Source organism: Sminthopsis crassicaudata, chromosome 2, assembly GCF_048593235.1.
Source record: "Sminthopsis crassicaudata isolate SCR6 chromosome 2, ASM4859323v1, whole genome shotgun sequence".
NCBI classification, from domain to species: domain Eukaryota; kingdom Metazoa; phylum Chordata; class Mammalia; order Dasyuromorphia; family Dasyuridae; genus Sminthopsis; species Sminthopsis crassicaudata.
In genome coordinates, this window is record NC_133618.1 from 390,192,878 (window position 1) to 390,206,843 (window position 13,966).

At 42.0% G+C, this 13,966-nt stretch overlaps 1 protein-coding gene across 2 annotated transcripts; it reads left to right on the forward strand.

Moving 5' to 3' along the window:
- The first annotated feature begins 781 nt into the window (after positions 1 to 781).
- DELE1 (DAP3 binding cell death enhancer 1) lies at positions 782 to 12,571 on the forward strand. 2 transcript variants are annotated; one of them, XM_074291678.1, is made up of 13 exons: positions 782 to 990; positions 1,740 to 1,857; positions 2,134 to 2,251; positions 4,186 to 4,330; positions 6,635 to 6,805; positions 7,036 to 7,109; positions 7,235 to 7,331; positions 8,023 to 8,165; positions 8,363 to 8,521; positions 8,612 to 8,704; positions 10,550 to 10,709; positions 11,740 to 11,979; positions 12,260 to 12,571. In XM_074291678.1, the coding sequence occupies exons 1-12, from the start codon at positions 960 to 962 to the stop codon at positions 11,976 to 11,978; spliced, it is 1,548 nt and encodes a 515-aa protein (XP_074147779.1). In that variant the 5' UTR covers positions 782 to 959; the 3' UTR covers position 11,979; positions 12,260 to 12,571. The 2 variants fall into 2 exon arrangements, with proteins under 2 accessions (XP_074147779.1, XP_074147778.1); XM_074291677.1 differs by lacking the exons at positions 7,036 to 7,109; positions 7,235 to 7,331 and having other exon boundaries at positions 833 to 990.
- The last annotated feature ends 1,395 nt before the right edge of the window (positions 12,572 to 13,966 follow it).

The window sequence follows — 13,966 nt, forward strand, 5'->3', positions numbered from 1 at the left end:
AATAAAAGCAAGCTTCCTGGAAGGGATGGCGACTGAAGTAAGCTTGGAAAATAATTAGGAATCCAGGGAGAGGGAGGAAGGCCATGCCAGACACAGGCGATTGCGTACTGCAGTGTACATAACATTTAGCATTTAGCGTTGGAGAGAACTGAAGGGACTTTCTTTTCCGACTGACTTGCTTCTCCCTCATAAAGAAACGAAGGAAGCTTCCTGGAGGAGCCGTATTTGAATTGCACTTGACAATAATCATTTTCTCCCTTTGGAGATTGAATGTAAATCAGCACGTGATGTGCCCACTTGGTTCTCTCGTGGTTTCCCTTTTGTTCTGATTTTCCTCTCCCAGTATGATTCCTAAGGAAATGTTTTTAAAATGGATGTACATGTATAACCTCCCCATGTTTCTACATGAAATGGGGAAAATAAAAAAAAAATTAAGTTACTATTCCTAGCAGGGTTGTTTTTAATGAATAATTACTCTCTCTCCGCTTTATCCTAGAGTCCTGGGAGAGGGCTCTGGACATTGTACAAGTGACTTTTCTGGGGACAGGTTTCCTCATCGGGATTTGCATGGCCACGCCCCCAGTTCGCCCAGCAGGGAGCCGCGCCGCTCCCGCCCCATCAGATGCAGGCCGCTTTTCCCAGCCTCTCTGTGATGTCAGTGACGCTATTTTCTCCAGTCCTTCTACTCCGCAGGAGAGGAGAGAGCATGCAATCTGGAGAGCGAAACTAAAGTTAGGCCTCCTACTCTTTAAACTCGCGTCCCTCCAGAACAGGCTCGTTGCCCTTCACCGTTCCCTTCCTCTCTATGGTGCCCTTTCTTCCGGTTGAGTTCCAGCTCTCTGATTGGCCGGCGGCGCCACTTCCGCCTGTTCTCCCTCCCTGGGAGTCGTAGCGATTATGCGACTTTTTCATCGTATCTACCGCGTTCTCTGCGCACCGCTCTTTGTCGTCGTGACAACATGTGGCGACTCCCGGGGATGCTGGGCCGAGGTGAGGGGATCCCGAGCAGATGCAGGGACTTTATCTCCATCACGTCGCGAAGCCCCAACAACCGCAGGCAGAGTTGGAGCGGAAAACGTGGCGATAGGCCGCGAGGGGCCCGCCATGACGGGATGGACGGGGCCAATCCGGGAGCGGGGCGGGGCCTTGGAATGGGGCGGGGAGAGCCCCGTGGGCGGGGTTAAGCTGGGGGACGCTTTTATCTTTGCGATTTTGATCGTGTCTTTTACCTTTTTTTACGTTTCCGTTGGTGTAAAATGTACATAATAGTTGTACTTCCTCACAAGGCCGTTTTGTAAACTTTAAACACTACAATATGATCGTTATTATTGGTTATGCAATCATTAGTCAACAAAAGATAGTTTTTGCAAAATTTGCAAAAACTCCATAATAGATGGAAAGTTTTCAAGAATCATGTTCTGATTTTAACCAATCCAAGTGTGGGGAGGGAGGACGAGGGATCTCTATAGAGTCAGATGAAATAATAACCAAACAAATGCTTATTCCCTTCCCCTTTGGCAAACAGGGAAGCCCTAGAAGGATAGGCCTGAGTCAAGGGCAAGGCCTGTATCCTGGGAGACCAGACCGAAAGGTGCTGGGCCTGGAAGGATCCGGGAGAGCTATGGAGCCCCGGGCCGCTTCCCCAGTGTTTTATGGCGCTGCCCTTCCCTTATAAGATTCAGGAGCCAGGGACCAATGCAAACAGGGGTTGCTGACTGGCCACATCTCCCCGTTCTTAGCCCTACAGCACCTGCCTAAGTACAGTCCTCGCGGGGTGACTCCTGGGACTCCCGGCCAAGAGGACCCTCAGATCGCGTGGTCACTGCAGTCCCCACCTATCGTGTTCACCCATAATCGGTAAGGAGAAGAGCTGCTCCTGAGGACCCACCGCGACACACCCCCACCCTTCTCCAGTACCTTACGCCCACCTATTTTCAATTTTTTTTTATTTTAAATTTTTTTCCTGAGGCTGGGGTTAAGTGTCTTGCCCAGGGTCACACAGCTAGGAGTGTCTGAGACCATATTTGAACTCGGATCCTCCTGACTCCAGGGCTGGTGCTCTACCCGCTGCGCCCCTGTGCCTACTCCCACCCATTTAACAGATTCTTAGGGTTTGTTTTGGTTTGTGTTTAGGCGTGACTCCCATGCCCTGGGCGCGGGCAGTGGCCCAAAGTATGGAGGCTGGAAAAATGCATTCGAGTGGATCTCAAGGCGCCTCTCCTGCCACGGAGTGTGGGACGCTGTCTCATGGGTATGTCCTTCCAGCTCATGTCTGGGATCTAAATTTCGAAATACAGCCAAGAGGTGAAGTGGTGGGGCCATCCCTGTGAGTACACATGTCATTTGTCATCTGCAGCTAGGAGGTACCGTGTATGTTTTACTCTGCCAACCTTGAATTAGCACTCTAGAACGCAAAACTTGTCATTACAGCGTAGCTAACCCGTGATACGGGAGGAAGACGGGATCAGCAGTCCCTGAGAAAGTTGTTAAAATCAACTTTATAGTTCACTTTTACCCTCCCTCTCCTTCTATCCTTTCTTTTTACTTGTCTTGCTGTTTTTTTTTTTCATTTTCTTTCATAGATCTGCCAATTATTCTTGTGAGCATTTTTTAAACTCTGCTTAAGTTAAAGACACTGCTAAGTTAATATCAATCTTTAGTGATCTCATGTGTGTAAATATCTCCTCTTCTTACCAGTTATTAACAACTAACTCTAGCCCTGCTATTTGTTACTTCACTATGCCTGACACTTATTAGTACTTAATACTTGCAGATTACTTGGCCTAGGTTCTAGACATACCAAGAAGTTTAACCACATGTAACATGTATGGAACTGCCTGTCATCTAGGGGAGGGGGTGGAAGGAGGGAGGGGAAAATTCGGAAAAGTGAGTACAAGGGATAATGTTGAAAAAAAATTACTCATGCATATGTACTGTCAAAAAATATTATAATTACAAAATTAATTAAAAGAAAAAAAAGCCTGTTCACAAAGGGCTTTGAGTGTAGTCTGGAAAATTAACAGTAAATATAAAAATAATAATACAAGATAGTATAGGCTAAGTGTGGTACAAACCAGTGGTATAAGAAAAATAAAATTTTAAAGGTAGTGGCTCTGGTTGCCCTGGCAGTGCCTAGCACAGAGTCCAGTTCTTAATTGATGCATTGATTTCAAGATTTTATGGCTAATGAAATGAAAAGGTTGTTTGAAGTTTAGGGTCTGTGAAATCAGTTAGGAACAAGTGCAGAAATACATCCTTTAGCAAGAGACAAGAGAAGTCTTCTGGCTTCATAGACAGTTATGGAGAATAAAGGCATGTCAGATGATGCTCAGACCCAGTCTTAAGCCATCTACCTCCCCAGCCAAGATCTTAGAGTTGAACCATTCAGTTTAAACACTTTATTGAATTCCTGCTACAAACAGTGTATGTCAGGGATTCTAAACCTGGTCCAACAGTGGATTTTAAGTATTCCGTAAACTTGGATGGGGAAATAAAAAATACATTACACTCACCTATAAATGAAATTTATCATTTCCTACAGTTATGAGTGGAGGCAACAAATATTATTCAGAGAAGGACTCCATAGGCTTCACATGACTGCCAAGAGCTCCATGACACAAAACAAGATGAAGAAGCCTTGTCCTAGGTACTAGGTACATTATTTTTGTAATCCAGAGAGTGTACCTGCATCAGTTCCATTTCCTCAAGCCTATGGACTGGAGCAAATCCTCCCTCCCATGGTCCATTCTTCTCTAAGAAGCAGGAATCCCAGGAGCTCATGGGTAGTATCTAATTCACAATGTGTCCCCTTTGAGGAATAAGATGGGCTGAAACTTCTCCTTCAAGCCAATATTATAGCTGGCACTGGAACCCTAACACAAAAACACTTTGTTCACTGATCTAAGCAACCAAGGATAGGAATCTTATGTATAAACCATAAGGAGAATGTTTTGACCTTCAAGACACAGGCGTGGTCTTGTTATTTCCTTACATTTTCAAAAATTGTCTCAGTAGTTATTGAATCACATCTATCTTATTCTAAGGAAGTCATCCTCCAGGATTGGGTGAAGTAAGGATTGTCCTAACAGGAAATCATGATCTGTCTTAGTAACCTAGATTCATTCCTCTTATTGCTTGTATCCAGTTGGGTTTCTGACAGTTGGGTGTTTCTTTTTTCTCCCTCAGGGAACCCTGGCTGTTTTGGCTCTGCAACTGGCCAGGCAAATCCAATTTCAGGCATCCTTACCTGGTTTCCAGAGACAAGAACAGTGCTCTTGGCACAGTCACCTGGAGCAGATCCGTTTCTCCCCTCTGTTATGCCAAGACTTATGTAAGTTATCTCTTAGACCGGCAAGAGGAGTGGTTCTGGAGTTCCTTTTGGCCAGGATGTAGATATGGGACACACCCCAGGAAAAGAGCCATCAGCTCTTCCTCATTAGGGGGTCAGAAGTGAGGTCAGAGGAAAGTGAATGTGGTAAAGTTATATCCACCCAGGGCGTAGGACAGTTCCACGCTTGAAGTTTTTCTGTCCCACTCAGCCAAGAGAGAGAACCAAAATGAGGGTCTTGAAGGTCTCCTTTATTTAGTTGTTTTAAAAGATTTCTTTATATTAAATTTTATTTTTTCAATCCAAGCATTTATTTTTTTCTACCTTCCCCTCCGTCCCCCCCAAAATAGAACATCTATAATACAGATATAGTCAAGTAAAATAAATTCCCACATTGACCATGTATCTCATTTTGTGTATTAGCCCATCACTTCTCTATCACAAGGTAGTTAACATTCTTAATCACTGGTTCTCTGGAATCTCAATGAATCATTGATTTCAATAAATAATTGTATTAATTAGAGTTAATGAGCTTTTCAAAATGTTAATGTTATAGTATAGCTGATTTCCTTTGGAAAATAGCTTCCCACTTATCCCGGGGGGGGGGGGGGGGGGATTTTCATTTTTCATACCACAATAATTGGTAAGGGACAAAACTTAGTGTTTCTTAGATAAAGAGCAGAAATCGGTCTTCTTCTGTCTCCAATTTTAATTCTCAATAATTGGCTATCCTATACAGTCTGATTACAAGTATGTAAATAATTTGAATGATCCCCTGGCATTTATTGTAATGAGGTCTGACTTACAGTTGAAATGATAAAGGATGAGCTCCCCGAGGGAACAAACATATGAGAAAAAGCCATCCAGTGTTTTAGACAAGAAACAAATGCCTTGATATGCCTTGTTCCCTTCCTATGTCATCTCCACCCCTCAATCTTATCCCTCTTATTTGGCCTAAATTTTTTCCTGGAGGCCCAGTATAAACAGGGCTCTTGACTCACAACCTTCCAACCAGTGCTCCCTCCCCTTTCTTTCCCTAGGGGACATTGAAACCTTTCTCATCCTCTCCCTTTTGGGTGGAAGTCTGTAGTCCCTACTGCACTTCAGCCCTACAGCCCATCCTTGCTTTTCACTGCCTTGGTCTCCTCTTATAATCAGCCCACTCCAACTTGCCAAACAAACATGGCCACTCTTGCTGTTTGAATAAATGAGGAAGTCAGTGACTGCAATCTCAATCTCTCTTCTAGCTGGAGAGGCATCATTTGATCTTAGTAACATCTGACCTCCCACTGTACAGTCAGATCTACTGGGCCTTACCATCTGCCTCACCACTATGTTTCTTAGACCTGCCAGTACACTGGAAGGACTATCAGGCCTAACTGGGTGTCCTATAACTAATTCCTTAATACCCTTCCATCCGTTTTGTAAGAAGACTGATTGGCTCTCTTTTCTATTTGTATCCCTAATACTCTGCAATATAGTAATCTCTTAATAAATGCCTTTTTATTCAGAGAGAGTCTTTTGAGAACATCATAAATTATTTTAAGATAAGGAGTTGAAAAGTGAGGAAAAGTAAGAAAACAGTAAGTTCCAAAAACTTGGAAAGACTAGTCAGCTTGACATCAATCTTCTTCAGAACTCTAGAACAGATAGTTTTGTGAGCATTTAAGACCAAGGAAATAATCATCATGTCAGTCAGTCTAGATTCATTTAAATCTTGTCAACTAAACTGATTTCTTTATCTTGATTTCTTCAAGACAGCTACCCTTGTCCCTTACAATCTATCTTTTGTGGAGGCCTCAGAGAAATGTAGGTTAGGTATAGTTGGATGGATAAAGATCACTAAATGATTTTACCCAAAGAATATTAATGAACATATCTCTTTGTGAATGATGGGGGAAAGGATTATTATGAAAGAGGAAATGGATTTATTCTATGTGACTCTAGAATGTGAAACTAGAATTGGATGCAAGTTATGGACAGACAGCTTGGGATTCAGTATTGGGAATCATTCTGACAGGTGTCCAAAAATGAGTGTTCAACTATTCCATTATATCCCTGACAGTGATACTGTAGAAAGGATTCCTACCTTGAAGAAATTTGCATAAATAGCCTCTAAAATCCCTTTCAATAGTGATTCCTTAGGAGACAGAGAAGGAATGCAAAGCCTAAGCATCATAGAGTATCAGAATATAGAGTAAAATTCTGCCCTAGTATCCTTAAAACACAATTAAAAGGTTGCAGTCCAGCCTTAGGCAGGACTTTACATGTTTTTTGCCTTACCACTTTCTCCCTGGTATTTTCTAGGGTTGAAGAAAAACATCCTCCCTACAAGTAATCCCCCACCCCCTTACCATACTTGCCTTGAGGAACCCAAAGAACCACCGAAAGGATCTGACTCTCAGGACCCTCAACCTGAGAGCCTTGCATCCCATAACTCCTCAAAGACAGCCCCACTCAGGGGTCCCTGTGAAGCAGGTAATGAACTTGTCTCTTGAAGTCAGTCAGAGGAGGTCCAAAGAGTTGGGAAAATCTACCCTGGTGAATGTTTGTTGCTGAATGCCCCAGGACAGGATAGTGGACATCCATTTGTAATTGCATGTTTCCAGGACTCTGGGAAATGGTGAATCAGAGAGCTGGGTTACAGGAGAGGAGAACAAAGGACTTGTTCCCTTTCCTATATAATTGTGTCTCTGGCCTTTCCCCAGAACCTGTTGGCATTGATTTCTTGGGCGCAACTGGACCAAGCCAGTATCACACCACCAGAGACAGACTGGTATTGGTGAGATGTCACTGTTCAGAGACTTATTATTTGTTCCCTGAACAGGGAATTGGGGCATTCCCAAGGTTGGTGAGGGATCTGTCTTGATTACTCCAAACTGACTCTTCTGGCTCTTTGTTACTCAGGAGCAGGAGGAAACAGAGCCTCTTTCCTTAGAAGAAGTCATGTTGTCCTTGCAACAGCAATTCCAGCTCAGTGTTTCCATCGCCCTCAATTTCCTGGGTAACTTACTGCCACCCTGGGATGGGGTATGGGGTATTGAAAAAGGGAGAGGACATCAAGGTAATTGACTGATTTTCTGGTATAGGCCCTAAAGTGACTAAACAAAGGTCACAGTCTCAGAATCCCTAAGAAACCAGGAAGCTCGTCCCATTGAGTGGGTTAAATTCGTAGATGAAGTATTAAGCTAGAGGCTACCTCCTCCTTCTTCCTGTCTTGTCCCCTATCAATCAGTCCTGCCAAAAGAACTTAGAATAAATAAGATGTGGCTGGAGTTAAATTGGTAGTTAAATTGAATTTAGCTTTTGCATCATCATGTATGAGTGATTTCAGCAGAAGATAATCTCTTCTAAGCATAACATGAAACTGTTAAGTAACAGTGGCAACATTATATGATTAAGTGCCAAAAGCAGTGGCACAGATAGAGAAGGTAAAGATTATCTTGAGTGGAAATTGAGAGAAGTTGAGACTTGAGTTGAGCCCTGATGGTTGAAGAAAAGCATCCCAGACATTTGTCAGCATGAAAAGGATTTGACGTTTGGAAGGAGTATGGTCTATCCCTACTATTTTCTCTTATACTTTTAAGATCAGGATTAAGGAGGGGACCTATTATCAGACAATTTGTGCTCTGAGACCAGAAGATCTTTGGCAACTGTGATATTACAGTGGCTCCTCTGCCTGTGACCTCTTACAGGTACTGAAAGTATAAGAAGTGGCAATTATGAAGCAGCATACTCTTACTTTCAAAAGGCTGCAGATCGGGGCTATAGCAAAGCCCAGTTCAATGTGGGCCTGTGTCATGAGCATGGAAAAGGGACCCAGAAAGACCTCAGCAAGGTAAATGAAGCCTTCTCACTTATCTGCACTCCTCCCCTGTGCCAGACTGTTAAAAGAGATCAAAGCTGAGTGGGAAAGTCTGATCTCACACTGTGGAAAACAGCCCTGGCTCAGCTGGGAATAAAGAATGACCCAGGGAGTAACAGGGGAGCCTTCCAGGGATAAAACTGAATGTGGTGCCTGTCCATTTGTGCCAGGCAGTTTTTTATTACCAGCTTGCTGCCCAGAAGGGCCACCAAATGGCTCAGTACCGTTATGCCAGGTCCCTGCTGAGTGACCAGGTCCCAGCGAGGGAAGCTGATAAGCAGAGAGCAGTGACCATGCTGAAGCAAGCAGCTGATGCCGGCCTGAAAGAGGTGAGGCCCCTGCCCCAGACTGGTGGTGGTGGATGTATGTGGGCAAGTATGGCAGGAATTGAGACCTCCCTTTTCCTCCCTCTGCCTTAGGCTCAAGCCTATCTGGGGGTGCTGTTTACCAAGGAGCCATTCCAGGATGAACAAAAAGCTGTGAAGTACCTTTGGCTTGCAGCCAGGAATGGGGTAAGCGGGGAGTGAGACAGGAGCCTGGGAGCCTCTAGAGCTTTGGGAAGGCAGGAGGAGGAAGGGCAAGGAGGAGCAACTCAGTTACTAAGCAGTAGAAATCTTTTCTAGCAGACTAGGCCAAGCTTCAATAACATCCAGGGAAGCAGCTCATCCTGCAGTCTCTCCGTATGCAGGCCATTTCTTCTTTCATTTTCTGGTCAGCACCCAGATACCTTTGCGCTGCATTCTTGGGAAAGAGAATTTTTTTCAGTTTCATTTTGTGAAGACATCTTAGGTTACTGACCAGCATCTCCTTCTGTTCCTGTTTTTGCTTTCAAAGAACCTTACAACATCTTCTCTGGGTTGAAATGGACCTGAATTTTAATGTGCTTGGCAAGTGTGAGGAGTCTCTCTAGCTGTGTAAGTAAGGAGCACCCAGAAGGACTGACAGGAAGCTGTTTGTCACCTCAGCCAATCACAATGCAGTGAGAGCCTCTTATGTAACCATGGCAGCAGTGCCCAAGGCTAGGGCTCTCCTAATAGGTCCTTGGTATTAGTCCAGGCATCTATTCTATGACATAACAGAGTCTTGGGGGATATTATTTGACTCACAAGGTGTTTAAATACTTTTAAGAAGGTGTGCAAAAACAAGCCTCATGTATTTATTGTGTGGCTAGAAGATAGAATGGTGTTTTGTAAGTACTTGTTTTTTCATCTAGGTTTATGAATTCATTGGTTAGGAAAAGTCCAGATAAGAAAGCTCCCTTTCCTTATACCGATATGCAGCTGACTTAGAGAATGGTCATAGAGAATTGCCTAGGGACAGTGGGAAGGGTGAGTGTAATAGAATGTTGGACATTTAATGAGCAAGTATCCATGATCACACACCCAATATATAGGACAGAGAGAGGACCTGAACTGCCATGTCTTCTTTCAGGACTCCAAACTGCCTTTCAGGTATTTATAGCACATATAAAACAGACAGTTCCTGGTCTGAGAAGAGAGGAGGGACAGCTAGATAACAGAGTGGAGAGATTGCTGAACTTGGAGTCATGAAGACCTAACTTCAAATGCTGCCTCAGATTCTTACTAACAATACCTTAATCACTATCAATCTCAGTTTCCCCATCAGTAAATGGGGATAATAATTACATTTACTTCACAGGATTGTTATGAGGATCAAATAGCCTGTCTACAATGCTTTGGAAGCCTTAATGTACTATATAATACTAGTTGCTGCATAATAATTAAGAGAGTTGTGTTTTTTTTTCCCCCCAAACATTAATTCTTATAAAATTGGCTTTAAGCAAGGTTGTAAGCATTTTAAATTTTGGCATCCTTAAGAGCTGCTCTTTATTCAGAGTTCTTACCTATAAGCCCCACAGCACCTAGTATTAGGTGTTCAGAATATATTTACACGAGGTTTTTAGAATGTTTCACCCATGATTTCTGAGTTCAATTAATTTTCTGTCATAATAAACATCGATGGCTGACTTTCTTCCCCAGATTTCCCATGATTCAGTTTGGCAGCTTTATCCTTTATTCACTTCTTCCTTCAGTAAGCACAGTTCCTGGTGTGAGATGCTCCACAATCCCCAGGCATTCAGTACCTCTCTGGGTAATCTTTAACTCTCTCTTCTTTGGGCTATACTGGTTCTGATCTCAGATTCTCCTTGATAACCTTTGATTTCTTTTTATGGTGACGGTTCATTGGTGTGTATAGATATCAGTGCTGGATCTTGGTTCTTGTTTTATACAACATGGGTAAAAATTGCTGGCTCCCAAATCCTTTGTTCTTTTCTTCTGCTTTAATATATCCTACATCTATGATCTTGCATATATGTGTATGTATGTCTTTTTTAGGATTCTCAGAGCAAGTACCACATGGGAATTTGTTATGAAAAGGGCCTTGGAGTCCAGAAGAACCTGGGAGAGGCCATGAGATATTACCAGCAATCAGCTGCTCTAGGGAATGAGCCAGCTCAGAAGAGGCTAAAGATGCTCTTCTCAGCAGAGCTGGAAGGTACAGTTAATCCCAGCCCTTCTGCATGTCTCACTCACAATTCCTTAAAGGAACTGGGGTGAATCATTGGATCCAGCCCTCATAGCGTCCTCAGAATGAGATTTTCTTGCCTTTCACAACACACAGTTATCCTTATACAAAGGCAATTAGTTATCCCTAGTGAGGAAGAAAATAGTGGCCACTGGTAGCTCCTTCCTTATGTCAGTTTTTTTTTTACTTAAAATAGTAAATAGTTTTATATATGTATATATATAAAACTATAAAATAGTTTTTACATCTCCTACTTTGGTAGTATTGCAGATTTTCCATAGATAGCCATAATTCATAGCCTATCATTATCTATAAAGAAATTGTCCCTTTTTCCCACAGAAGATCTTGTAGATTTAGATTGTATGTCTGAGGTCATTCACCTAGTCAGTTGGCACTAGAACCCCAGTTTTGTAGCTTCTAGTCCAGGAATCTTGCCACTATACCACTCAGTCCACTGTAGGAAGACCTGGTCACTGTGTTGGAACTTGCTGTTATACCTATATATTCCTTATTTTGAGTACAGTGGAGAATTATGAAGTAGGATATTATTGATGTGGCATCCTTCAAGTGTCAGGAGAATTTGGGTAGAATTGGCATTTTAGGGCAAGCAGATCTGGAATAGATCCCTTAAGTTCTAACACGTTAGGTGGTATGTTGGCTAGAGCTTTGGACCCTAGTTTGACTCTTGCCTCAGCACTAGGAAAGCAATGTTACACCTTGCTGAACCTCACTTTCTTCATCTGTAAAATGAGGATATTGAATTTAGTGGCCTCAGGTCCTTTCCAGTCTCAGATCTATGATACCATAATCCTTTTTTGCAACTTTATAGTTTAGAAAGTTGCCCATAGTATCAAGAGATTACACAAACCATTGTGTGTCAAAAGTGGATCTTGAAGCCAGGTATTCCTGCCCTTGAAGGCTTATTGCCTCTCAAAAAAAATCCACTGAAAGTCCAAGATCCTATTCTTTAAATGATAGTTCTTACTTTTCTTCTTCACAGCTTTGAGGCACAGTAATCCAACACTTAAAGATTTAAGATCCTTCTCTAGCCCTTCTTTCTGTACTCTGGATACAACCCTGAATGGGTCTGCCTATCTTCCCCATGCCTGGAGCACTGGAAGCCTTGGAGATCTTGGCAGAAGTGATCATCTGGACCCCAGTCCTTTTGCTTCTGGTGTGACAGAACTCCCGAATTCACACCATTTTGAGATGCATTTAGTAAAACTAGGATTTGGATAAGGTGAGAATATAATTATAGAGGATCCTCCAAGAGGATAAACTTTGGGGTTGAAGGGAAATAGCAAAAAAATATAAAATAACCTTTTGCTCTCTTGTGAGGACATTGTAATTGAGAATAGCATTATCTGGTATGGGCTAGTTCAAAGTTCACTACAGAGAGTTGGGAGTGATTTCTGTCGACTGTTTTCAGAGCTTAGCAAAGTAATGTATATAGAATTATTTTCAGTCCCAGAAAATAAAATTTATATCTATTTGGCTTGTGTTTTTTGTTTATTTGAAAGAGGATTTCCAGTCAGAGCTGTTCACTGAATATATCTATTTGGCCCTACGACAATCACTTCAGTCCCAAAGATGGAACCTGTGGGGATCCTTCACTGACACTGGATACTGCCTTGAGCCCAAAGGAAGTGGTGTTGCCTAATCAGATCCTTCTGTGAAGACTTTGAAGAATATCTTTATTTTACCATGGAAAGTGGAGACTGAATGTGAGTTCTTTGGGCTAGAGAATGTTGTTTTCCATAGCCTCACTTGGGACATTATATAACATCAGAATATCTAATATTTAATAAAAAATCAGTTGACTTAAACCCAAACTAGGTTTTCTTATCACTTCATCCCTTTTGAATGTTAATGGGAGATAAATGAGGGCAGAAGAGAGAGGGCAGTCAAACTCTTCATAGCTCAGATCTTCCCATTAGACAATTTGAAGTCACCTGACTAGACATTGTTTCAAAGAGAATGGTTAGAAAGGAATAAATCAACCTTGTTCCATTGACTTCTTTATTTCTTGTTAATAGCTCAGATGAATGATTTTACTAATAATTTTTCTTTTTAATGATAATTCATCAGTATTTAATGAAACATATTTAAGTAAAAATTAAAGGACTAAGAATGGATGCTGGCTGAATTAATTGAGACCTAGGTAAAAAAGAGAACATTTTGCAAGTTCACAAGGGGTCTTAGGAAAAAACAAGATTGGAATATATTGGCAAAAAAAAACCCCAACCTCTTTTGCATTTCTCTGTGTTGCTTCAGATTCATTTGTCTATCCGTCCCTTCATTGAACCTCATTATGGATCTCTCTTAATAGCTCCCTCCCACACCTAATGTCTCCCAGAGTTTCCTATGTTTCTGATTGCTTTCCTACAGTACTGACTCCTTAACTTCTCCAGGCATTTTTATAAATGTTCTCATAAAATATCATCAGGATTGGGAAGTGTGTTTATCATCACAGGATAAACTCTGCTGTAGCCCTTCCCTGTTAACTACAACATAAAGATCATCAAGACCATAATAATTGAAATTTATGTAATGTTTCAGATTTGCAAAGCTTACAATTTACTTAACAATCTTTTACTTACAATATCTTAGAGTTATCTCATTTGATCTTCACTAAATACCATAGGTTATTATATCAATCTAACTGACTTAGGTAGTTAAATGACTAGATCATGATTTTGCTGGCAAATCTCAGGAACAGAAGATTTTTCCGATTCCAGATCCAGTGCCCTTTTTGCATCTCTCTGCAGCCTTCATCTAGATGGGTTTAGATAGTGCAGACAAACAATAGGCTTTTTACCATTAAAGTCCCACTATCTGATGACTCATCACCAAATCTTTGAAAAGGATAGGATAGGATACAGCAGCCTAGTCAGTGGGGCCTGGACTGGACTCTTGAATGATGGTTCTCTGGCTGACTTAGTCTCCTGTGCCTCAGCTTCCTTTTCTGGGTATGTTTGTCAAGTGCCCACAACTTTCCAGGCTAATTGTAAACAAATTAAGTTAAACAACTAAACCATGTCCCACTTACCTAAGTTCTTATGATTGAATTTCCATTGCCTTTACAGTTCCTTTGGGGTTTGATTTTCTCAGAAGCCCAAGGTTGATTGACTGACTTGTCTGAACTGTGACAAAGTGCCCTTGCTCAAACCATTCTCTCCTTCCCTTCTAACCTACATTTCTTTAGACTGACAATGTCCTCATCTTTT